Source organism: Lepus europaeus, chromosome 9 (assembly GCF_033115175.1).
Source record: "Lepus europaeus isolate LE1 chromosome 9, mLepTim1.pri, whole genome shotgun sequence".
In the NCBI taxonomy this organism is placed as follows: Eukaryota; Metazoa; Chordata; class Mammalia; order Lagomorpha; family Leporidae; genus Lepus; species Lepus europaeus.
The window spans coordinates 24399864-24426664 of NC_084835.1; the positions used below are offsets into that span (position 1 = coordinate 24399864).

The following is a 26801-nucleotide window of genomic DNA, read 5'->3' on the forward strand; positions in this document are numbered from 1 at the left end:
ATTCCTTTGTCTTTCCCAAGAATCCTTGCTTTGCCACAGATGTTCTACTTTAGTTTTGGTGATGGATTGGTTTGTTCATTCAACAAATATTTACCAAGTGTGCACCATGTTCCAGGCACAAGCAGAACCACTGGTAATATGGTAGTGAACTAAAGAAAAGTCCCTGCCCTTTGTTTACATTCTAGTGATTGAGGGCAGAGACTTAAATTAGTTCAATTCCCAGCTCAACCACTATTGTTAGCTTTGTATGACCTACTGTCTCTGAAATAAGGACAGGGCTGGCCTTGACTAGGACAAACAGTGGAGACAGCTTCAAGTGGTCAGATTCCAGAGGTACTTTGAAGGTTTAGTTAACAAGATGTGCTGATATAATGGGTGCAAGAAAATGAGAGAAACCAAATGACTCCAAGGTTTTTTATCCTGAATAACTGGAAAGGAGGCTGTTGCCATTTATTAGGTAAAGAAGGCAGTGGAGGAGATGAGGAGGAATTTGGCTGTGTTAACTGCCAATCCATTGTCGGTTGAGCCCGGAAAGTGACTTTCCTTGGCCCCTACTTTATTTAGAGAATATCCATGGAGTGACATCCTGAAGACCTGACTACAAGAATTCTCTCCGTTGTCATAAACCTCAATTTCCCTATCTGCAAACTGAGTTTAATAACTACCCATAGGGAGGCTGGGTATGGGGGGAAGAACCGCTATAATCCAAAAATTGTGCTTTTGAAATTTGTATTTATTAAATAAAATTTTTCTATTAAAATAACTACCCTTAGATTATAGAGTTTGTAAGCATCTAGCTCCATAATCTAACGTAACGTCTAGTGAGGTAATCAGCTAACATTCCTTCTCTTAAAGTCGGATTAAATGTTTTGTGCCGGTGAAGGCAAAGAGCGCCTAACAAAGGGGAACAATTACTACGCCTGGTTGAGAGGAAACCTGAAAGCTCTAATCCGGGTCCTCAAAGGCAGATTGGCAACTCTGTCGTAATTTAGAAAAAAAAAGAAATACGCAAGAAAATAACTGTGGGCGTATTGACAGATTGCTCAGGCGACCACACTTCCCGGCAGGCCTCGCGCAGCTCGGCGCCCTCGCGGATTGGGCGGCTCCTCAGAGGCGGGAGGCAGGGGGAGGGGACAGGCGCGAGGTATTGTGGGTAGGAGACGGCTGTCGGCGGAGGCGCCATTTTGTGGAGCGGTCGAATCCTGTCGGAGGTTCTGGGGCGCAGCACAGCTGTTGCTGCGGCTTCGGTCCCTCCTGGGGGTAAGTGCGACGGCCATCCTTAACGACCGGCGGTTCTCGCCGTTGGGGCCGACCCCTGAGCTTTCCTGTCAGCTCCAGGAGGTAGCCGATCGGTCCCAGCCGGTCCTCTCAAGGGGCCAAACAGTTCTAGGCGTTAGAGGGCCGCGCCCCTCCTCGCCGCCGGGTCTCTCAGCTTCCAAAGGCCACCTCCCTGCTTGGACGTTGGCTCGCTACTTTTGGGCTGTGAGTTTGCCCCTTGCTGGGACGTGTCTACGCGTCCCCAACCGAACGGAGCGGTGGAGCCGTCGCCTGACTCTCGGGCGCTCTTCCGGAGCGCCTCGGACCAGCGGCCATCGCCCGGCATCTGCGACTGAATTGCCCTCTCCGAAAGGCTTTTCGGTGGTGACTGACCTGCAGCCTGCGAACTTCTTGGGAGTCAGGCGGGGCGTGTGTAGGGAGGGAAGGCCGGACGCCGGAGTCGGGTCGCGCAGGCCGTGGCGCCGCCATCTCGGCCGCAGCACCCGGTGGAGGTGGGTGGAGGCACCGTCTGGGAGACAAGGGGCCATAGCAGCGATTCTGCTCCGGGACTTGTTTTCCCCTGATGATCCTTTTCACTCAATTCACATTTTTGTCGAGTGCCTGCTCTAGCCTAGGTACTGGGGACAGCTGTAACCGGTTTCTCGAACACGGCCCAGCTGTGTGGTGTCTCAAAACCGCGTCTCGCGGGAGCCGCTGCTCGCTGTTCGGCCCAAGACATGGTTGTTACCGAGGGATTAAGTCGTGTCGAGGTTTGCTGTTGTCTGGTTGAAATATTAGCGGTTGCATTATAAATGTAGTAGATTTCAAAAAAAGCTCAGCATCCGTTCAGGCGTCTAAAGAGGTTCCCATGGAAAAGCTTTAAATTTCGCATTGCTCCTTATATTGATACAGTCACCGGGATCAATATTTTAACGGTCAGTCCACATTGGAGTTGCTTTATTCTGAACTCAAGGAGCTGATTGCAGCTCTGCCCTTTTTGCTTTGTAATCCTAAAGCAAGAGCAGGGAAGTTGTCTTCTGCTTACTTCCGTATGTGGGTTTGTTATTGAATATGAATTATTTTAAAAAATGCTTAATCTTCCCGCTGTGCTCATTGTTACATGTTGACCTGCTTTTTGGCTTTGACAGTTGTTCTCACTCGAGATAATCACTGTTAATGATTTGATAAAGGTTTGATGAAACTCAGCCAGTAGTATCAGTTTATAGAGAGGCTGACTTAAGTAATCTCTGAGATTTGCAGCAACCAATCTCTTTTGTCTCCTAGCAGAAATAAGACAAACGTTTTGGAGGTGTGTGCTAGATCTTCAGTGGAACAATGGGTTCAGACAAACGGTAAGTTTCTACAGTATTGCCTTTGAGCTCAGCCTTTTAGTGGGAACTGCACTGTTTGCTCAAAATTGCTTATCGCACAAATACTTGAATGTCTGTTTTGTGCGAAGCATTGCTAATGAGAACCTTTATGCCCCTACTGTGACAGACTGCAATGTAGTGAAAGAATTAAAGTACTGTGCGAACTAAGCTGTGATAAAAGTTGAGGGTGCTGTTAAACTTACCAGAAGCATGTTTTTTCTTGAATACAGCTTGGAAAGCTTTCTGAAGAAACTAATCGCTAAGATGAAGGCTAAGAATTACTTTCTTACTTAAAAAGCAGGGCAGGTGGAATGGGTCACTAAGGGTTTCTAGTGTGGATAACAGCCTGTGCAGACGCATAGTGCATGGCTGTGCCGAGCAGTTAATGGATTGCCAGTTCTTGGTATTGTCCCCTTAATAGTGAGATGATCCAGGATTATAACTGAGAGGCTTGGGACCATCTGTTACATGAAGAAAGAAAGAACCAAAAAATTAGTGAGGAATTGAGAGAATGTGTCTGCAGTGTCAACAATGGATACTCCTTTTCAGGCCATTTGATTTAAACACATAACCTTTTACTTAATCAGTCACCAGCCTTCTTAGGATTGAGACCATTCCCTGTAATAGAGCAAATTGACAGGCCACAGGGGCTTCATTGTGTCACGTGATGTCATCATCATAATGCTGTGGCAGCAGTCTATGGTGCCAAGTAACTTATTAAACATTTACCCTACTTTTTAGGGTCTCTTAGTCCCATACTTAATGTCATGAAGTCTTAGATTACTCGTGTCTTTGGATTTGTACACTCTGAATGAGGCCCTTGTAAATCTTTTTTAAATCTATTGTCGGGTGGGTTTAAGCCTCAGGTCACTAAATTTTCCCATGAAGCCTGGTTCTGACCAGTAACCAAAAATAAGCCAGATCTTACCTTATAGGAAGTAATGATATTTGATGGTGATAATTTTGGTTAACTATCCAATTATGTCTAACAAAGTACTTGATTGACAGGCTAACAAAAAAAGACTGACTTAGCTTATCCAGGTTGTTTGTCCGTTTTCTGGTCGGTATGATACCCTTGAGAGTAATAAGCCAGAGTGTGCTGTGCTGTCCTTTGAAAACTGGGTGAAATTCAAGTAATTCCTTTCTTCCTCTCTTTGGTCACTAAGACCCAAAGAGCATGAAAAAAGTAATGTGTAGACCTTAAGCTTGAAACAGTGGAAGAATAAACTTTGAGAACATGACACTTTTTCCAAAATATTTAACCCAAACATTCAGTAGCTGTATTTTCTGTTTAACATAAGTTCTTAAAAATTATCTACATTTAGGGATGTAGGTATTTTCTAATAGTTATCTTTGTAAACTGGAGTTTGGTAACATTTTAAGGGTTATATTGAACTATTTGGTGGACATACGTTACAAACTGATCTGTGTGGTATGCACTTTTAACCATATTTTCTAAATATACAGGTTTGTTTATATTAAAATTATTTTCCCTGGCAGAGTGAGTAGAACAGAGCGAAGTGGAAGGTACGGTTCCATCATAGACAGAGATGATCGTGATGAGCGTGAATCCAGAAGCAGGCGGAGGGACTCGGATTACAAAAGATCTAGTGATGATCGGAGGGGTGATAGATATGACGACTACCGGGACTATGACAGTCCAGAGGTGAGTGACCAGCAACTGTTATGTACTTGTTAGAATTATGATTTGTATGTACAAAATCCTCAAAATGAGTATACTAAATGTTGAAATTTCTCCTCTTGAGTAACAACAGCCAAATAGTTAATTCTGAAAACTTTCTGAATTGACTGTGCTGGCATTGTGACAGTGGGTAAAGCCACCACCCGTGATGCCAGTATTCCATATGGGTGCCGGTTTGTGTCCTGGCTGCTCTACTTCCCATCCAACTCCTTGCTAATACCCTAGGAAAAGCAGAAGATGGCCAGAGTACTTAAGCCCCTGCCACCCATGTGGGAGACCCAGGTGAAGCTCATGGCTACGGCCTGGCCCAGCCCTGGCTGTTGTACCCATCGGTGGAGTATAGCTGCACATGGAAGATCTCTCTAACTTCTTCTCCTTCTTTCTCTGTACCTCTGACTTTGAAATAAATAAATCATCTTTAAAAATAATAAATAAAACCCCTAAAAACAAAGTGAGCCTTTCAGTGATAGAAATAAAAGGTAAGGTTTACATAGGACTCCCCCATGATTTCACAATCATTTAGATCTCACACAACACTATGATGTAGGTGCTATTCCCATTGTAAAAATGAAATAGTAGAATCACAATAGCAAGTACTGTGCCTCAGGCTGTGTGTTTCAGTTGCAATCACCTTACCTTCTTTTTCACCCTCCTTTGCATATGTATATGTAGTTTTGTTTAAAAGTGATTTGCTGCCTTGTAATTTTGCACTTTCTCCCTGGTATTTCCATGCATGTAATCTTTCATATTATAATAAGCAATTTCATATTATGCATTTCATTGTATGTTGTACTGTCTGATAAGCTATTAAACCATTTTTCCTGAACTAAACAATTGTTAGTGTTTTTAGAAAACACTGCAGAGCACAATTAACGTGGAATGCTTGGATAATCTTTATTTGAAAGGCAGAGAGACAGAGAAAGTCTTCCATCCTCTGGTTCACTCCCCAAATGGCCACAATGGCCAGAGCTGCACTGATCTGGAGCCAGGAGCCAGGAGCTTCTTCTGGGTCTCCCATGTGGGTGCAGGGGCCCAAGCCTTTAGACCATCTTCCACTGCTTTGCCAGGCCACAGCAGAGAGCTAGATCAGAAGTGGAGCAGCCAGGACTTGAACCAGCACCCATATGGGATGCCAGCACTGCAAGCAGTGGCCCCTGTATAATCTTTGACATCTTTATTCAAGAGACAAAGAGACAGAGGCAAATAGGCAGATAGGAAGAGCTCCTATGTTGTTGTTCACTTCCCTAAATGCCTACAGCAGCTGGGACTAGGCCAAACCAAAGCTGAGAGCCGGGAACTCAGTCTGGGTCTCTCCTGGGTGGCAGAGGCCCAGCCATTTGAGCTATCATCTGCTGCTCTCTCCCAGAGTCTGCATTGGCAGGAAGCTGGAATTAAGGCTAGAGCTGGGAATCAAACCCAGGCACTCTAGTAAGGGACGTATCTTAACCACTAGATTATATGCCTGTTCCTTGAGTTTGGGCCCCTGCCACCTACATGGGAGATATGGAAAAAACTGGCTTTGGCCTGGCCTGGCTCTGGCTGTTGTAAGCCAGCAGATTGAAGATCTCTCTCTGCTTCCCTCTCTTTCTGCAACTCTTGACTTTGAAATAAATAAATCTTTAAGGGAAAAAATTAGATACTAGGGCCAGTCTTGTGCCACAGTGATAACTTACTTAACAGCCACCGCCTACCTGCAATACCTGTGTCCCATGTCAGTGCCAATTCAAGTCCCAGCTGCTCCACTTTGGTTTTTTGGTTTGTTTTTTTAAAGGTAGAGGGAGGGAGAGAAAGATCTTCAATCTGCTGGTTCACCCCAAACAGCCACAACAGCCAACTGGGCCAGACAGGAGCTGGGAGCTTCTACCAGGTCTCTCACATGGGTGTCTGGGGCCCAAGTACTTGGGCCATCTTCCATTACTTTCCTATTTCCTTTTGCATTAGCAGGAAGCTGGCTTGGAAGTGGAGCAGCCGGGAATGCAGCTGGCACCCATATGGGATGCCAGGACTGCAGGCAGCAGTTTAACCCACTGCACAAGCCCCAGATACTCCATTTTCAATCCAGCTCCCTACTAATGCTCCTGGGAATGCAATGGAAGTACTAGGGCTCCTGGCCATTGCAGCCATTTGGAGAATGAACCTGCAGATGGAAGATCTGTCTCTTCCTCTTTGTCTAACTCTGCCTTTCAAGTAAACAAATTTTAAAAAAATAAAGAGGAAATTTTAGGAGCTGATGTAGTGGCTCAGTTGGTTGAACTGCTGCTTGTTTAACACACTGGCATCCCATATTAGAGTGTGAATTCGAGTCCCAGCTACTGTGCTTCCAATCCTGTTCCTTACTAATGGCCTGGGAAAGCAGCAGCAGATGGCCCAAGTACTTGGATTCCTGCGACACATGTGGGAGACCTGAATGGAGATTCAGGCTCCTGGCTTTGGTTGGCCCAGCTCCAGCCATTGTGGCCATTTTGGGGGTAAACCAGCAGATGGAAGATTCTTTGTGTCCCCTGCCCCCAGCCTTTCAAATAAATAGATAAATCCCTTTTTAAATGTAAATTCTAGGAGTGGATGGCCTAGATGAGAGGGTGCAAAATGGTTTTGATGTTATTTTGTTTATTGTAAATTAGAGGGAGCGTGAAAGAAGGAACAGCGACCGATCTGAAGATGGCTACCATTCTGATGGTGACTATGGCGAGCATGACTACAGGCATGACATCAGTGACGAAAGAGAAAGCAAGACCATCATACTGCGTGGACTTCCCATCACCATCACAGAGAACGATGTAAGGGGAAACAATGGTTCTAATGAGCAGTCTAATAGGCACAAAAAACTTTGAGCGTCAACCATTATTTTTTTCAGGCCTCTCACGTTTCTTATTTTCTCTCAAGCTGTTACCTCAGCTGGTGAGGCAGCTGGTAGGCAAAAGTAAATTACCGTTCCTATTTAGGCTTTGAAGCCTAATGTAAAGTTTCTAGAAGTTCTTTACTAGGAACAGGACTTACTCCATGAATAGCTTCTAGAAGATAGTTTTACTGAATTAATTACTCATTAATTGGGGATGTGTTGGTAAAAACATAACTTTACTCATAATTTGGCTACTCTGATAAAAATTAAGAGGTGTAGGTGTGGCACAGTGGGTTAAGCTGCTGCTCGAGTTCGCAGCAATACTGTACATTAGCACTCATGAATTCCAGCTGCTCTGCTTCTGATCCAGGTTAAGCAGTGAATGATGGCCCCCATTCTTGGGCCACTGACACCTACATGGGAGACCCAGATGGAGTTCTGGGCTCCTGGCTTCACACTGGTCCAGCCTGGCCTTTGCAGCAGTTTAGGAAGTAAATTAGTACATTGAATCTTTCTGTCTTCACCTCTCCATCACACTACTTTTCAAATTCATTTCTTGAAAAATAAGTCTTTACAAAAGAAAAATTATGCATCAGAAACTTCAAGAGAAGGCTGTTGAAAAGGAAGGCCCATTTCCCTGGCTAACTTCTCGTATAGGCCCACAAGGAGCTTCATGTATTTGACCTTGGTATTCAGCAGCATCTCTGGCCCATACTTGCTCCTTCCAGTCACATCCATCCCCAGTGGGCCACTTTGGACATGTCCATTGTTGTACTAGGATACTGTTTTCTACTTGGAGATTCACTTTTGGGAAACCTTTCCCCATATACCAGGCATAATAAATTCTTTGTTTTTTCCCCCCAAGTCACATAATTGTGATTTTCCTGCAGTACCTGTTCTGTGACTATCACTATGCATGTCTCATTTCAACCACGAGACTATAGATCTGAAGGCTTCTGTCTCTGTTTCCAGCTATTAAATACAGTGTGCTGCTCAGCCATTGTCATTGGAAAAATTAATGTGAAGGTTGAAAACATGTTTTTAAAAGATGTGATAAACAGAATTGTGTCATTACAGTACCTATTGTCCTGGAGTAGTCAGAATAATACTATAATGTTTTATTGACTTTTAGACAAAACTCAAGATTATTGAGTGTACACAACTTTGTCCTTCTAAATACTAAAGATAATGAATATGGTGAATGTGAGATGGGGTGTTTTGAGTTAATAATGGGTAATCACACTTTTATTTGTGTTTACTGCACACCTGCTACAATGTATTAGATGCTACAGAATGCAGAACCATAGATACTGCCCAGAAAAAGCTTAACACATAAAGAGCCAAGGTCTGGGTCTAGTGTTGTGAAGCTGTTAAAGCTATTACCTGTGACACCAGCATCCCCTATGGGCACTGGTTTGAGTCCCAGCTGTTACACTTCCAATCCAGCACCCTGCTAATGCACCTGGGAAAGCAGCAGAGAAAGGGCCAAGTGCTTGGGCCCCTGCACTCACATGGGAGACCTGGAAGAATCTCCTGGCTTTAGTCTCGCCCAGTCCTGGCTGCTGCAGCCATTTGGAAATGAACCAGCAGGGATGAAAGATTTCTCTCTCTCTAACTCTGCCTTTCAAGTAAATAAAATATTTTAAAAAAGAAAAAGCTAAGGTCTGCAGGTGATGGTGTCAGTGCAGAATAGAAAGGTATTCTTAAGTAAACAAATTCATTTTAATTTATTTGAAAGGCAGACAGATCTCTATCCTCCAACCACTGGTTCACTCCCAAATGGCCACAATAGCTAGGGCTGGGCTCAGCTAAAGCCAGGATCCCAGAACTTAACTCATGTCTTTGGCATGGATGGCAAGGACCCAAGTACTTGAGCCATCATCTCCTGGCTCCCAGAGTGTATTAGCAGGAAGCTGGATTGGAAGTGGAGCAAGACTTGAACACAAGCACACCATATGATATTTGGGCATCTTAGACTGTTGGCCCAAATGCCCACCCCTGAAAGCTTGTTAAAGGGAGATTGTTAGTAATGGAGGGTAAGGAGAAACTCCATGGAGATCTTAATTGAGTTGATACTATAGGGGCATATAAATATTGTACCCTAAAAGAAGGATGTGGTTGATTGGCCCTCCAGGACAGACCTGGAAATAGAAAGGTATTGAATCCAGATAAAGCCTAGCAATTGGCTTCATTTGACTGGGGTCAGAGGCTCTTGGTGGCAGGGGAGAAGTAAGTGGGATAGTGCCATCGGGGCTAACAACCTGTCTTTGAAAGCTTAGCTGAGCATAAAAGGAAGTTAACTGAAGATTTTGGCCAGGTTGCAGTAGCTGCACAGATTGGAATGGTGGGCAGAAAGAATGGTAGTAGGTAGGCAGAGGTGGACTTGGTTAGCTGCAGCAAGTGAGAATGTGGAGTAGGGAGTGCATATGTTTGTACCCATACACGTTGTTTTTTTGTTTTGTTTTGTTTTTTTTAATTGAGACATAGAGTTACAGAGAGAGGGAGGGAGAGACAGAAAAGTCTTCCTGGTTCACTCCCCAGATTGCTGCAGTAGTCAGAGTTGAGCTGATCAGGAGATTCTTTCCAGGTCTCTCATGCAGGTGAAGGGGCCCTAGCACTTGGGCCATCTTTTACTGCTTTCCCAGGCCACAAGCAGAGAGCTGGCTCAGAAGAGGAGCAGCTGGGAAATGAACCAGCACCCATGTGGGATGTCAGCACTGCAGACTGTGCTATAGTACCAACCCCATTAGGATCTTAATATTTGTAAAATGTATGATGGCCATCTAAATGAATGCCAGTAGTTCTCTATCACATATGGTAGGTAATGATTTTACCAATGATTTAGCAGATCTCAACTGCCTTTTGTTTATCCAGCTGATAGACATAAGAGCCTTGTGCCAAAGGCAGGATTAAAGAGCATATCTGTGTGCTCCTTTGTTGGCAGGCTCAACAGGCCAGTAAGGAGTTGAGTTGGAAGCATTGTGGCATGAGGGTAGTAAGCAGTCACAGTACCAGCCTTTCTTCAGGATGGGGAGGGTAATGACACAGATTAAGAGTAGCTGTCTCTAGTAACTGTTAGTATATATGTTACTGAGTTACTACTTTTATAGTAACTATCTACTGTAGTGACTTTTTATATTCACTATGTTAGTAAATACAAACCTGAGTCTCATTGTAGTACTGCTGTGTGAGAAAACAGGTTAACACAGTTTATCCTTATTCCTGGTAACTTTATAAAGTACCATTAATACTGAACCGTTGGTTCTTTCTGAACAGAGTTAGGTTTCTAAGAGCCTGCAATTGCAATATTTTTGTCAGCCAATTGATATAACTTTGTTTCAATTGATATAACTTTGTTTCATGTGTGTTTCTATTTAAAGGACCCTTATTTAATATATATTGTTGATTACATTGAGCTCACAGCCAACAATGCTGTAACTCATTCCTGACTGAAGCTTACCTAATAAATTTTGTCTGTAAGGCATATCACAGGCTTCTTGTGCTTAAGAGTACTTAGATAGGCTTGCACCGTGGCTCAATAGGCTAATCCTCTACCTGCGGCGCTGGCACACCGGGTTCTAGTCCCGATCAGGGCGCCGGATTCTGTCCCGGTTGCCCCTCTTCCAGGCCAGCTCTCTGCTGTGGCCTGGGAGTGCAGTGGAGGATGGCCCAAGTGCTTGGGCCCTGCACCCGCATGGGAGACCAGGAGAAGCACCTGGCTCCTGCCTTGGGATCAGCACGGTGCGCCGGCTGCAGCGGCCATTGGAGGGTGAAACAACGGTAAAGGAAGACCTTTCTCTCTGTCTCTCTCACTGTCCACTCTGCCTGTCCAAAAAAAAAAAGAAAAGAAAAGAAAAGAAAAGTACTTAGATAGCACTTAGCACCTGCTTGGGAAGCCATTTTAAGCAGTGAAATCAAATGAAGTTGGGGGGAAGGGCATGAAAATATAGCACTTAAACACTTGTTTACAATGTGAAATTCAAACAAGGCAAAGGTATTGCCATGTTAAATCTCAGCCAGGAATGTGTCCATTTGGGCAACATGTTTTTCGTTCCTCTGTGTGTCGATTAATGACCATGAAAGTGCTACAAGCGTTGATTTGGGGATTTCAATTTTAATAAATAGAAGTTGGCTATATATAATACTGCAGCCTTTACACCTAACTAGTAGGTACAATTGAGAATTTTTATTTAAAAATTTGGCCATTTTTGTTTTGGGAATATTGCCACCTGATGTGATTAAAGAAGTGACTAATAATTTTTTTGACAAATTTTTTAAGAGATGTGTTTATTTTCATTTGAAAGAGTTATAGGGAGAGGGAGAGAGATCTTCCATCCTCTGGTTCACTCCACAAATGGCCTAAATGGCTGGGCTTAGACCAGCCAAAACCAGGAGCCAGGAGCTGCTTCCTGGTCTTCCACGTGGGTGCAGGGGCCCAAGGACTTGAGCCATCGTCTACTGCCTTCCCAGGCACTTTAGCAGGGAGCTGGATTGGAAGTAGAGTAGTCAGGACTTGAACCAGCGCCCGTATGGGATGCCAGCAGTGCTGGTAGAGGCTTAACCTACTACACTACAGCATTGGCCCCGAACTAATAATTTTTTTTTATCATTGCCTTTTGCAATAAGGAATAGATCTGATATCCAGAACAGCCTACCAGCCAGAATGTTTTCTTTTAGGCATAATTAATGTCTTGGGTGGGGGGGTTGTTTTAATTTGTAATCTAAGATTCTGAACTGTGTTACTTTTCATATCTCTAAATGCAAGAAAATTAATTTTTTAAGGTGTTGCACAAAAAATGTTTAACAATACCCTTTTTTGGGTATTGATTCTTAGGTATACTTTAAAGAATGATGATGCAGCCTCTCCCTTTTAAATCTTATTTTGTTTTGGTCCTTTAGAACAAAGAACAGTGAGATTGGACTAAGGGAACTTTGATGAACATCATATTATGAGCAGCACTAGCACTGTACATCATAACCTAAATTAATTGTGCCTGCAGGAAGTTTCCAGACAGCTTATAATTAATGGCTTCATGACCTTTACATCAATTTCTATGAGAAGTGTCCTTTTTTCAGTTGCCTTTTAGGATAGTTGCATTTTGCTAATAGAAGGTAAAGACTTAGTTAATTGAACAGTTGATGTAATATCTAGTCCATGAAATTTTTTCACTGATGAATATTGTGTGGCTAAAACTTTAACTGTGTAAAACCCTGTGCAGATTCGAGAAACAATGCAGTCTTTTGAAGGCCCTCAGCCTGCAGACGTGAGGCTGATGAAAAGAAAAACAGGTGAGAGCTTGCTTAGTTCCTGCCGTTCTGGTTCTCTTCCCCATTCCCACTTCAGTCCCTAAAGAACATCTTGATACCCCCAATCTTCAAGCACATGAATTCAGAATGAAAGGTTTGCCATGGCTAAGGAATGTGACTTTGAAAACGATGTTAGCATCTGAGAGGAACTTTTTAAAAACTTTGTTTTTAGGGGCTTTTTTTTCCTTCGGTAAGTAATTTATAAACTCCTTGTTTGACTGTTTGTGTTCGGTTGCATGGTTACTTTAAGCGTGGAGTCAAATCGAGTGACATTTAGTTCAGGCGGCTTGTTCCTTGCCATGGCAAAGTATCAAGAAGATCCCCAAGTCAAGTCACATTTGTAAAGCTGCTTCCCAATTGGCTTTGTCACGCAGTGTTGAAGCAGTGGGAGAGAGATTCACCTGTTATAAAGGAACTGACTAACACGAGTATCCCGTCTATATCTGAATGCTGTCTCTAGGTGTAAGCCGTGGTTTCGCCTTCGTGGAGTTTTATCACTTGCAAGATGCTACCAGCTGGATGGAAGCCAATCAGGTTGCTTCACTCACCAAGTCTAGATATTCATGAAAATGGAACAAGTCTGTACAATTTAAAAAAAAAAAAAGGTTGAAGGAGTGGTTTGTTCCAAAGGAGTGACTTTAAAAAAGCAAGCTTTGTATATATTAAAATTGACATTACTAGAATAAATACAGTGTCAAGGACTGCATTGCAGAATTGAATTTGCTCTGCCTTTAAACATGGCTGCCTGACAGGGCATTAGCTACAGAATACCTGTCTGGTAATTATCAAAATATCTTAATATCTCCCCCCCCTTTTCCTGCCTGATTATGTTTTTATTTACTATGTCCATTGAGAGTGAGCTTAGACTTTGACTTTCCGTTTGACAGTGAAGAGAACATAATGAAAGTCCCTAGTAGGCAGTTTTATAAATAATTACTTGTTTCTGCCTGGAGACCACATCTCCTAGATGTATAATTGCTCAGATGAATCTTCAGGGGCTATTTTAAGAACCTACAAGAATTTAAGAAAAATAAGTCTGATGAGATTACCCTGGAAGCAGTATCTTGCTGCTGTCTAATCTAGTTAGAGTGGCATTAACATTTTAATCTCTCCAAGAATGCCTTTTATATCCTGTTCAAAGCAATCATTGATGGTTCTTTGTACTGTTAAGTGTGCTTCAGTTTACAAAAATAATGTTTAGTGCTTGGCACTTAAAAATTTTTGCAAGAGGTCTATAGCACAATATTGAATGCTTTTACCCAAGTGCATTCTGGGAATTTTCTTGACTAATTACCTTTCTGCAACATTTTATGATTTGAGTCTCCCATGAATAAGAATTATATTCTTTGGTTAGTGATAGTGCCATTTACAACAACTCATTACTAAAGATATTATTTGGATTGACTGGCTTGTTTTTTAGCTCATTTTCTTAAAAGTCACAACTTGATCGTATAAAAGTGGAAGTCCATTCATTTCATACCATGGACACCATTCTAGTAATTCCAGAATATAAATAAGCTTCACATGAGTCTACCTTCTTGACAGCAACTTTTGGTGCAATGAATGTGTGAGATTGATTAACCTGAGAGTTTAAAAACTCCTCAGAAATTAAAACCTATCAGACATTTAAAAGTTTCCACAATTTTAATGTATACAAAGCTATGTTAATGTGTAATACTTCATTACAGTTCAAATTCACTCCAGAAATAAAAGGCCAAAAGGATTAGGGACTCAGTGGTAGTTTGGAGTTTCCCCAACACACATCCCTCTTTAGTGGGATGATCTGTTGACGTATCTCCCAGCTTCTCTATTTTTGCTTCTGTATGTTAAAAGTGAGTGGATGGCCCTTCAGCTCTTGCCCTCTTGGCCAGACATACAATCTTGCCTTTAGATATTGCAGACAAAATTCACAGCATTGTCTTAATCTTCCAGGATATGCGAAAGCCAGATTGCTCAACAGTATGTATGTTTAGAAGGGTTACACTACTTTTCACAATCTGGATATCTAACTTCCTGTTTAAATCCATTGTGATAGTTTCAGATCACTCTTATTCTTACCACCATCCCCCAAACAGAAAGAAAAAATGCTCCTATTAAATGAAGACTTTTTGGGGGCAGGTGCTAGGTACACTCTTGGCTAGAATGATTCAGCTCTGGGTCTTGGCCCTTTAAAGTTAAATATCTTTTAGTCACATGGTTGACTTGAAGGATGAGGTGTTGTGTGCATTTATGAACTTTTCCTACCCCCTGAAGAAACTTCATTGGCCTCCTGGTTTCTCACCTTGAAGAAGGTTACCATCCATTTCAGTGAAAAACATCTGTCACTTAGGACATGACATGGTTGCAATTGACAGGAAGACATCTCATTTAACTGTTTTAAGAGTCGGTGGCATTCAGAATAGTCTTTCCTGAAAAAGAATCATAATCAGATTCCCTTTAAAAATGATTTCCCCTCCCTTTGTACCCCTAAAGGACACATCTTGAAGCAGGAGTTCGGGAGAGGGGAAAATATAAAGGTTTTTACTTGACATAAGGATGGGGGACTATGGAAAAAGTGAAGCGAAGCCCAAGGACACCATGATAAAAGCTAAAGTGGGAGACAATCTCAGAACTGGGAAAGTTGTGTCTTCTGCTTTTTGAAATAGACTGTCACTCTCAGGCAGCCTGTCAATGCTGAATGTTAGGACTTCTGTCTCTGCTGGAGACACGGCCTGGTGCATGTCAGCGTTTAGTGTTTGGCAGCTTTCTCAGCATTCCCTGACTCCGTTTACCTTTACTCCGCATCCCATTCTCTTACTGCCTATCTGAAGGATTGGATGGGCAGAGTATAGGTGGCGGTGGTTGGTCCTCCCCGTATGTTGTCCATTTAATTCCAGAGCACTGATTTTTCCGAAGTGTGCTCTGCCCTGGGAAAATGGACACATGTTCCTCACAATGGGAATAACTAATTATGTCTTTTCTTACAGAAAAAGTTGGTGATTCAAGGAAAGCACATTACAATGCATTATAGCAATCTCAGACCCAAGTTTGAAGATTGGCTTTGTAACAAGGTAAGCATGTATTCTTCCCAAATAGACAAAACTCTATCAGGATTTTGCTGTTTTTCTATTTGTTTATTGGACTATCCAGATAAGGAAATTAGTAAGTACACAGTCACCATCTTTTATCTTAAGGTAATTTTCATGCTTTGTGACTTTTCCTCAATCCTACGCTGGGATTAGAAGACCAAATCCCTAGAAAGAACTCTAGAGATTTTGTTAATTAAGATCCAGGTTCTGGCCGGTGCCGTGGCTTAACAGGCTAATCCTCTGCCTTGCGGCACCGGCACACCAGGTTCTAGTCCCGGTTAAAGCGGGATTTTAGATATGTTTTTGCTTTATTGAATTCTAGAGCTCTAAACTTGTGGCATAGTCTCTTAAATTGTTTTAATAAAGTTTCTTAAGAACCTTGCTAAAGTAAAATCTGCTATGTTCTCTCGAGTGCACTATTTTGAACTTGGTGTTGGCATTGTTGTTTTTGAGAGTGCTTAAATTCTTTATTCTATATGCTTCCCCTGTCCAGTAGGTGACCAGATAGTCTTCAGTTCATGTTGGGTTTGTTTATATCGAGTGGTACAGTAAATGCTGTCTCAGCCAGTGGCTGGCTATAGGTTGTTTTAGGTTTGTTTTTTTATTTGATTTTTTTGTTTGTTTGTTTTGCTTCTTATTTGAGAGACAGAGCATTCTCTGGTTCATTCTCTGAATACTCAGAATGGCTGGGACTGGGCCAGACCAAAGCTCAAAACTCAAGCTAGTTCCCCTGCATTGCTGCTTCCCAGGGCCTGCATTGGCAGACAGGTATCCAACAAACTCAGGCACTCATTTCATATGGACATCTCAACCCTAGACCAAGTTCCTGCCATTTCTGTAGTTTTTGATTGTGCTGAAACCTTTTCCCAACTGGATAAAAATAATTAAAAATACAACAACAAAAAATTTGAAGTTTACATAGTTAGACCTGATATTTTGGTGTAGTGGGTAAAGCTATGCCAATCCCATATGGGCACTGGTTTGTATCCTGGCTGTTCCACTCCCAATTCAGCTCCTTGCTAATGGCTTGGGAAAGCAGCTGAAGATGGTCCAAATACTTGGGTCCTTGCCACCCATATGGGAGACCTGGAAGAAACTCCTGTCTCCTAGCTTTGGCCTGCCACCACTGTGGCTGTTGCCACTTGGGGAATGAACCAACAGATAGAGGATTTTCTTTGTAACTCTTTAAAATAAGCAAATGAATCTTTAAAAATTCATATAATCTGAATATTTAGCTTATGCCCATTTGTCTCAGAAATATGTCAGTTTCTGATGTGTGTGTGTGTGTGTAGTATTTACCCATGTTCCCATTGCTCTAATCCACATATCAGTGGAAAGCCTGGCCTAATGTAATAATAAAATAATTACCAAGTCAGGAAAATAATTACAGATTTTTTTTTCCCAGTGCTGGCTGAACAATTTCAGGAAAAGACTAAAATGCTTCCGATGTGGAGCAGACAAGTTTGGTAAGCGTGGGTTCAGCTATTTGGAATGTACATTAAAACTTGTCTAATTGGATTATTGTCTGTGAGTCTGGTCATGGCAGTTCTGTTCTGGCCCAATATTTGCATCCTACATCAACCATGTCATAATTATTGAGGCTTTGCTATAGCCCCAAATCCTTTAAAAAAAAAAAAAAAAAGACTGCTAGATGTACATGAGATTTACTGAAAATACATTGGTGTTTGTTTGGCTTGCCTTCATTGGGTCACTTTGACTTCTTCCAGACTCTGAACAGGAGGTGCCCCCAGGAACCACAGAGTCAGTTCAGTCTGTGGATTACTACTGTGATAGTAAGTTGAAATGTGATCTTTTGGCCTGTGTATTAAAAGTTAACCTCAGTTGGAAATTTTTGTTCTCACCCTTTTGAATCAGCAACAGCAGCTTCAGGTTGTCCCATAAAAAATGAGTTTTAAGAATCTTCTCTGTGTCCGAGTAAAAATATTCTAGGAACCTCCCCAAATGGATGTGTTGATACTTGAACCTGCCTTGAAAAGCATTGATGGTAGGAATGCATTTAATATGTCATTTTTTCCTTTCACCCCTAGCGATCATTCTTCGGAACATAGCCCCACACACTGTGGTGGATTCCATCATGACGGCGCTGTCTCCTTATGCGTCTTTAGCTGTCAATAACATTCGCCTCATAAAAGACAAACAGACCCAGCAGAACAGAGGCTTTGCATTTGTGCAGCTGTCTTCTGCAATGGTGAGGTTCTCGTTGAATCTTTGCTATTAAAAGAGACTTTAAGAGGCAAATATGGGCCGGTGCTGTGGCTCACTTGCCTAATCCTTGCCTGCGGCGTCAGCACCCTAGGTTCTAGTCCCGGTTGGGGCACCGGATTCTATCCCGGTTGTTCCTCTTCCAGTCCAATTCTCTGCTGTGGCCTGGGAAGGTAGTGGAGGATGGCCCACGTGCTTGGGCTCTGCACCCACATGGGAGACCAGGAGGAAGCACCTGGCTTCTGGCTTTGGATCAGTGCAGCGCACCGGCCATAGCAGCCATTTGGGGGGTGAACCAACGGGAGGAAGACCTTTCTCTCTCTCTGTCTCTCACTGTCTAACTCTGCCTGTCAAAAAAAAAAAGAGGCAAATATGGTTCATCCAACTGTGATATCCTTTATGAGGCTCCTGGAGCTCAATGTGTGAAGCTATATAATGATGGTTTTCATTGCTAAATTATGGAACTCTTTATGTTGATAAGTAGTAAAAATGTTATATCTGAGAGAACTGAAGATTGAGCAAGGTTTATTCCTTTGAGCTTTGTTTTAGATTAATTTGCCATTTAATAATACCGGATATCTTCATATCCTGTAGGTGTTTCTGTTCTCAGTGTTTCATGTCCACAACACAATAAGGAGGCAGTGCTCTTTTGTTTCTGTTTTCATAGAAAGCTGTTTCTTTTGGATGGATTAGATGATAAGGAGAGACTTTGAATAACTTCATAGAATTTTTTTTTTTCATATTCTCCTTCAGGATGCTTCTCAACTGCTTCAGATATTACAGAGTCTCCATCCTCCTTTGAAAATTGATGGAAAAACCATTGGGGTTGATTTTGCCAAAAGTGCCAGAAAGTGAGTGACTTCAAGGGCCTGCTTGCAAGTGGGTGCAGCTGCAGACGTGTGAAGGCAGCTCCTCTGCCAGCCGCCCTGAATCTGCTTTCTTCCCTGAGATACCATCCTTCCTAGTTCCTGCTTCAAGACAGCTGTCTTCTCAGAGTTTACTTCCTCTGTCCTAACCAGCTGATAGCAGTTGGCAGAAATGGTTTCAGACCAGACGGTGTCTATAAGAATAGCAGATGGGTTGAGAACATGTGCTGTGTAAACTGTAGCACCATGGTACAAACCCATCCGGAGGTAACCCTCTCCTTCCAGAACATCATGCTAGTCAGCTTCATAGTGCCTCAGTCTAACACTGTAAAATTTCCCTTTTCTAGTATCATTTCTCATCCGACAGATGCCTTAGTAGATGACAAGTTAAAAAGTAGAGCAGTGAGGCTGCAGGGACACTTGTCTACTGAAGGACTTGTCCGTAAAGATATCTCTTCCCATAAAAAGTGAATTTTGCTGGGATGGCTTTATAGACTAGCAGGTAAAGCTGTTGCCTGCAATTCCAGCATCCCAGATGGGTGTTAGTTCATATCCCAGTTGCTCCACTTCCAATCCAGTTTCTTGCTAATGTGCCTAGGAAAAGCAGTAGAGGATGGCCCAAGTGCCACCAATGTGGGAGATCTGGGTGAAGCTCTTGGCTCTTAGGCCTGGCTCAGTCCTGGCCATTGCAGCCATCTGGGGAGTAAACTAGCAGGTACAGGATTTTTTCTGCCTCTCCCTCCCTCTCTGTAACTCTGACTTTCAAATAAATCCTTTTTAAAAAGAAAAGAAAGGGGGCTTTGCTGGCCTTTGAAGACCACCTGAGAAAGACTAGAGTGAATCACTGTATCATTGGCAGTATAGAAGCATGCCTTGGCTTACTGAGATAAAATCACGTGATTGAATCTTTGTGGTTTCAGAGACTTGGTCCTCCCAGATGGCAACCGAGTCAGCGCCTTCTCTGTGGCCAGTACAGCCATTGCTGCTGCTCAGTGGTCATCCACCCAGGTAAGATGCAGGATCCTGCTCAGGGTGATATGGTACTTGTAATAAGAGCTCTCCTAGGAAATTTTTAGACTGTTTTCTAGCTTTCCTTTAGTGTTCACTAAGTTTGTCTTTGTTTCTTTTTCCCTTCACATTTTATAGTCTCAAAGCGGTGAAGGAGGCAGTGTTGACTACAATTACCTGCAGCCAGGCCAAGATGGTTATGCCCAGTACACTCAGGTAGGTCAATTTAAACAATATCCGATTCTCAGTCTCCAGGGTATGTCTGAGAATAGCAGCTTTAATTGTGGAATTTTCTTCAGTACTCACAGGATTATCAGCAGTTTTATCAGCAACAACCTGGAGGATTGGAATCTGAAGCATCATCTGCAGCAGGTAGTAAACCTCATTTGCCTTGTTAAGGATATAGGACTAGATATCCTAACTAGACCCAAAGCTCTAAGTCCACTTCCCTGCAAGAATGTGGGTGACATATTTTGGGTTGTCACTATGTGCTCAAAATCCTAGGGAACAATAGGGTTGTTTGTATACACCAAAATCTAATATAACCTCTTTGAATCCACAGAGTGATGAATTTAAGTCTTAAGGTTCAGCTCTTTATTTTCCTTGTCTGTATTGTTAGACATCATGGGTGCCCACATAAGTTCAGATGACTAGAAAGAGTCTAGTGCTCAGGCTTCCACCCTGAAGAGTAATGACAAGAAGGATTTCCTTTAGCTTTTAAATAATAAAACCTTATGGTTAAATATATTTTTATACTCAGATAGTTTTATTCAATTATTTATCTGAAAGGCATAGTGACACACCGAGAGGGAATGAGAGAGAATAGAGTAAGAGAGATCTTTATCTACCAGTTGACTCCCCAAATGACTGCAACAACCAAGGCCAGGCCAGGCTGAAGCCAGAAGCCAAAAATTCCATCAAGGTCTCCCATGGGGGTAGCAGGGACTCAACTGCTTCCCAGGTAAATTAGCAGGGAGCTAGATCAGAAGCAACTTGTCGGGATGCAAACCAGCATCCTAAGTGGCAACTTAACATTGTACCGTAGCAACACCAGTCCCAGATGCAAATTTCTTCCTCTCTTAGCCATTATATAGAATCCTTAACATCTTACGTCACATCCTTATAGTACTATAAGAAAATGAAAACGTTATGGTTCCAGGATACTTAGTGGGAATTGTGTTATTGAGAACTAATACATACAAAGGCAGGAGATAAGTTTGAACGTTACAGAAAAATAGTTGGCTTGGAGTTCTGTGCCTTGGTCTCTCTAATCTCCTGTGTTTATCATCAGGCACAGCGGTGACCACCACCTCAGCGGCTGTAGTGTCCCAGAGTCCCCAGCTGTATAATCAAACCTCCAATCCACCTGGCTCTCCGGTAATCTTGTCCTCCTAAATACAGAACTGGTGGCAATTGGGAAACTTTGTTTTTGCTATACAAGTATTACTGTGTCCTGCTGTGTGAACCAGGATTGAATAATACACATTCCAACCTCTTTCTTTATAAAATAATTTTATTATATGTATGTGCATATTTTAAATATATTTCCAGTGTATTTATACTTTCTGCATGCTTCAACTTGACCTTTAGAAAGAAAGTTGTCAGCATGTGTTTTGCAAGAGGATTGTGTTAGATCCTTGCTGCAGTGTGTTTGTCAAGGGAGCCCTTCTGGATGATTACAGTGATTTAGCTCTCTTGAAAGGCTTTACAGTTGAAATTATATTGAAGCTGCTGTTCTTTCCAGACTGAGGAAGCACAGCCTAGCACTAGCACAAGTACACAGGCCCCAGCCGCTTCCCCCACTGGTGTAGTTCCTGGTACCAAATATGGTAAGCCAAACCTCCTGGGGCTGTTGACAGTTGGAAGGTCCTAGTTGTTGCCTTTGTTTAATAAAAGTTCCTCTCCCTTCGTGGGTTTCAGAGGGACGCTTGGGGATGTGACAGAAAGGAGAGCATTAAGGCCTGCTGCACCTCATTGGTTTAGAATTGAAATAAAAAGCCGGTTTCTTACTTGGAATAACTGTATGCTCAATTTTGTTTTGCAGCAGTACCTGACACGTCCACTTACCAGTATGATGAGTCTTCAGGATATTATTATGATCCTACGACAGGACTCTACTATGACCCAAACTCACAAGTAAATGCACTGTTTCATCTTCAGATTCATTAGAAATACCTTAGTTTCACTTAGTCTGTTTATGAGGTGTGAAATGAAATATTCCCAGCAAAGGAATATGTGACCCAGATTAAAATTCTCCAAAACCACCAAGGTGAAATTTTCAGTTGGGCATTTTAAATTTTAAAGATCTATTTATTTTTATTTGAAAGAGTTACACAGAGAAGAGAGGCAGAGAAAGAAAGAGAGGTCTTCCATCTAATGGTTCACTCCTCAATTGGCTGCAATGGCCAGAGCTGTGCCGATCTGAAGCCAGAAGCTTCTTCCGGTCTCCCACACAGGTGCAAGGGCCCAAGCACTTGAACCATCCTCTACTGATTTCGCAGGCCCTAGCAGAGAGCTGGATTGGAAGTGAAACAGCCGGGTCTCAAACCGGTGCCCATATGGGATGCTAGCACTTCAGGCCAGGGCATTAACCCGCTGTGCCACAGCGCTGGCCCCATTAAGATTTTATTTATGTGAAAGGCAGAGGTATAGAAAGATAGCTTCTACCTGCTGGTTTACTCCCCAAATGGCCACAGCAGCCAGGTCTGGGTCAGGCTGAAGCCAGGAGGTGGAAGCTTCATCCAAGTCTTCCACATGGATGCAGGGCCCAAGCACTAGGGCTGTCTTCTGCTTTCACAGGCACATCAGCAGGGAGCTGGATTGTAAGTGGAGCAGCCAAGATTCGAACTACTGCCCACATGGGATGTAGTGTCACAAGTAGTGGCTTTACCCTCTGTACCACCATACTGGCTCCTAGTTTTAATTTGATAATTGAAAAATGTCTTTATAATGTACATAAGTATGATAGGACTTCAAAGTTCATAGATAATGAAATTTTGGTTTTTAAGATTTATTATTTATTTTAGAGGCAGAATTACAGAGGGAGAGGCAGAAACATCTTCCATATGCTAGTTTATTCTCCAGTTGACCACAACGGCCAGAGCTGAGCCAGCCTGTAGCCAGGAACCTCCTCCAAGTCTCCCACACAGGTGCAGGGGCACAAGCACTCCTTCATCCTCCACTGCCACAGCACTCCATCATCCTCCCAGGGCACAGAGAGAGCTGGTTCGGAAGTGGAGCAGCTGGGACACAAACTAGAGCCCTTATGAGATGCTGGCACTGCAGGCAGAGCCTTAGCCTACCACATCACAATGCCGGTCCCCAGAAAATGAAATTTTAAAACTTCATTATTTCTGAAAGATTTATTTGAAAAGCACAGAGTTGGAGTGCATGGATGGAGATACCTTGCAATTGCATGTTCACTCCCCATGTGGCCCACATGTGGGCCAGGTCCAAGCCAGGAGTCTGGAACTCCATCTGGGTCTCATGTGGGCCGTAGGAGCCCAAGTATTTGGGCCATCATCCACTGCTTTCCCAGGTGTATTAGCAGGGAGCTAGATTGGAAGTGGGACAACTGGGACCTGAATCATTGCCTGTAGGGATGCGAGCATTGCAGGCTGCAACTTAACCTGCTGTGCCATAATACCAGCCCCTACCCTAGGCTTTTTCTTGTGTGTGTGTGTGTGTGTGTGTGTTTAGAGAGGCCAGCATTGCAGCATAGCAGGTAAAGCTGCCACCTGCAACCCTGACATCCCATCTGGGCACCAGTACAAGTCCCAGCCGACCCACTGAGCTTCCAATCCAGCTCCCCGCTAATGGACTGGGAAAAGCAGTTAAAGATGGCCCAAATATTTCGGCCCCTTCTGCCCTCTTGGGAAACTCAGGTAAAGCTCATGGCTTCAACGCCATCTAGAGAATGAACCAGTGGATAGAAATCTCTCATTGTCTTTCCTTTTCTTTCTGTAACTGATTTTCAAATAAATGAATCTTTTAAAAAATAAAAGATTTACTTGTTTGAAAGGTAGAAAGAACTTTAATCCACTGTTTCATTCCCCAGGTGCCTACAACATCCAGGGATGGGCCAGGCCAAAGCCAGAGCCTGGAACTCCATTCAGGTCTCTCCATAGGGGTGGCAGGAACCCAACTACTTAGACCATCATCTGCTGCCTTCCCAAGGCACATGAGCAGGAAGCTGGATTAGAAGCAGAATAGCCGGGACTGGAACCAGCTCTCCAGTATGGGATGCAGGCATCCCAACTAGTGGCTTAACGCACCACATCACAACACCTGCAGCTCAAGGCACTTTTTTTTTTTTTTTTTTTTTTAGATTTATTTATTTATTTCAAAGAGTTACACAGAGTGAGAAGGAGAGGCAGACAGAGAGGTCTTCCATCCACTAGTTCACTACCCAGTTGACTGCCGATGGCCAGAGCTGCACTGATCTGAAGCCAGGAGCTTATCCAGTTCTCTCCTGCAAGTGCAGGGGCCCATTGACTTGGGCCATCCTGAACTGCTTTCCCAGGCTGTAGCAGAGAGCTGGATCAGAAGCAGAGCAGCTGAGACTTGAACCAGTGCCCTTATGGGATGCCGGCACTGTAGGCATTGGCTTTACCTTTTACATTATTAACTGAAGAAAAATTAGTGCTCTATAATTAAAATTTTTTTTTAATACCAAGGGAAAAATGAAGACTGTAAGGTTGATAACCTGGCGATTTCTCACCAAAACTCAGAAAATTACCTTTAGTTAATGAGAGGAATATGCACAGCATTGTGGTGGAGACTTGTAGTGACTAAGATTTCCTGGGTGTTCTCTGCTAACACTTAGGCTGACTTCTCAGAATACTTTCCTAATAAGTAGATGTTCTCATTCTTTGACCCTTCACGAAGTCAACAAGCAGAATGCCTAGAGCATCCCAGAAAGCTGTTTCTGTGAACTTTGTCTTAACCAGTCCACCCATTTTTGCTGTAACTAGACCATTTCTGCCTCTTGGTATCTAATGCTTTGATTGCTTTGTCTTTAAGATTGTACTGGTAAAGCCATGTTTCGTATTTTGTTCAAATTTTTCATAGAAATGCTCCAGAATCTTGATTCCACTGATGAAAGTTTCCGTTGAAATCTCTGCTCTTGTCTGCAGTTGATTTGGGTGCATCAGTTGTGGCACTCACTGACTGGAAAATTTGAGTTTGCTCCACTTGAGATTTTCAGTCAGAATCTTGTAAGGTAGGCCAGTTGAAATGCCAGCTGTCAGCTGTTGTTTCTGCTGTAAGGCACAAACAAGGTTAGTTTTTTTCTTTGCTAATTGATAGGGATGGTCTCCCACTGCAGCCTTCATTTTCAGCATGACTTTGTGTCCTTTTAAAAATGAGTTACCCATTTGTAAACTGCTGATTGATTTTGGATTTTGTTCCCATGAGCTTTTCATCAAGTATCTGATTTTCTTGTTCTTCCACCAGAGCTTCACCACAAATTTGATGTTTGTTGTTGCTGCTGTAATTTGAGCAGAATTCATGCTTTTCTCATCAGGGTGCTTTTCAAACTAGTGTCTTCTCCCTCTTAAGAGTCTCAAATTAGATCCTCTTTGGTATGTTATGACAAGTTAGTATGAATTAATTTTGGTCCAAGAAAATTTGAAATCCATATTTTTTTCCTAAAGTGTTCCATGAACTTCTTGAAGACCCTGATACATCGCATTGCAGTGTGCAGTTCTTCTAGTGTTTACATGTTTAGACATTCATATAAATGCTGCTATTCAGATAGAACTGGCAAAGGTCCTTCATGTCCATTGCCCATCAGTATCCTCCCCTCTCAATAACACTATTTTGATTTCTATTACCATAGATTACGTAGATGTTTTAAATTATTTTTCTTCCCATGTATTCTTTATCTTCTTTGATACAAAATTTAGTTTTAACCATTTAGAGTGTGCAGTTATTCTATTGGTTCTTAGAATAGTCACATTCTAGGACCGGTGCTGTGACGTAGTAGGTTGAACCTCTGCCTGTTGTGATACCTCTGTACGGGTATCACATATGGGTGCCAGTTCCTGTCCCGGCCGTGCTTCTTCCTATCCAGCTCTCTGCTTATGGCCTGGGAAAGTAGTAGAAGATGGCCCAAGTGCTTGGGTCCCTGCACCTGCGTGGGAGACCTGGAAGAAGCTCCTGGCTCTTGGCGTCAGATCAGCTCAGCTCCAGTCGTTGCGGTCATTTGGGGAGTGAACCAGCAGATGAAAGAACTCTCTGTAACTCAGCCTCTCAGATAAATAAATATTAAGGATATAGAATGTCACACCCAGTCCCATTTAATAGTTACTCATTTCCTGTTACCTCTAGTCACCACTAATCTTCTATCTCTATGGATTCACCTATTCTAGACATTTCATATATAAGTAGAATTGGATAGTAACATTTTTTATTTCTGGTGTCTTAGCATCCCTGTGTATTCTTGAGGATAAAATTTAGCAGCTCTGTGGAATAATATTTCTGGTGGTTTATCTTTTTAGAGAGAGAAAGCATCTTTCAGCACTCCGTAAATAAGTATTCATGACCAGAAGCTGAATATATAGAAGAGTAAAATAAGCACTTTTAACAGGAACTTGGCATTGATAGCTAGTGGTTTCAGAGAGAGTGAAATGAGTTTGTTTGCGACGTGCTTGAGTAAGCCATACCTCTGTACAGCTCTCTTCTCGTTTGTGAAGTCTGGCAATTTCTCTGCCTTCTTTTTGGTGGCCATATAAATTATGGCATCTATATCTTAACTGTACCACCTTACCTTCCCTGGAAGAAAATGACAGACTCCCCAGGGTCCCTGTTGAATAAGTGAGGAATTAAAAAGAGGAGAGAGGACAGATGATGCCTGTCCTCTCTGTGCAGTTCCTGTGGAGCTCAGGTTCCTTTACCAGCACCTCTTTCCCCAAGCTCATGTTTATGATCCTGTTTGGTTGGGGGAGGCAGTCCAAAGGGCTGTGTGTAGATGAGCTATTATCTGGTTGTCACAGAGGGTGTGTGACCTGGTTTGTATAAGTGGGCTGTCTGTGAGAAGGAGTGAGATGTGTCTATCTTCAGTGTCCCTTAGGTAGGCCCAGGATTAAATAGTGAAAACTAGACGCTAGAAGCTTTGCACCTCTTTCTTAGCAGGTTGATCATCCTCACCTATACTAAGAA

At 42.7% G+C, this 26801-nt stretch overlaps 1 protein-coding gene across 3 annotated transcripts in view; it reads left to right on the forward strand.

Moving 5' to 3' along the window:
- The first annotated feature begins 1135 nt into the window (after nt 1-1135).
- Nucleotides 1136-26801, forward strand: part of RBM5 (RNA binding motif protein 5) — a 31619-nt gene continuing 5953 nt past the window's right edge. The window contains exons 1-17 of one of the 3 annotated variants that reach the window (XM_062200920.1): nt 1136-1260; nt 2542-2609; nt 4128-4293; nt 6951-7106; nt 12388-12457; nt 12936-13009; nt 15442-15525; nt 16949-17009; nt 17271-17336; nt 17592-17752; nt 18520-18617; nt 19553-19640; nt 19779-19856; nt 19940-20012; nt 20932-21017; nt 21385-21469; nt 21685-21776. In XM_062200920.1, the coding sequence (XP_062056904.1) occupies nt 2593-2609; nt 4128-4293; nt 6951-7106; nt 12388-12457; nt 12936-13009; nt 15442-15525; nt 16949-17009; nt 17271-17336; nt 17592-17752; nt 18520-18617; nt 19553-19640; nt 19779-19856; nt 19940-20012; nt 20932-21017; nt 21385-21469; nt 21685-21776 (1455 nt within the window). In that variant the 5' untranslated portion in view covers nt 1136-1260; nt 2542-2592. Of the gene's footprint in view, nt 1261-1303; nt 1770-2541; nt 2610-4127; nt 4294-6950; nt 7107-12387; nt 12458-12935; nt 13010-15441; nt 15526-16948; nt 17010-17270; nt 17337-17591; nt 17753-18519; nt 18618-19552; nt 19641-19778; nt 19857-19939; nt 20013-20931; nt 21018-21384; nt 21470-21684; nt 21777-26801 lie in introns of those variants that run through there. The other 2 variants (XM_062200919.1, XM_062200921.1) reach the window with 2 other exon arrangements.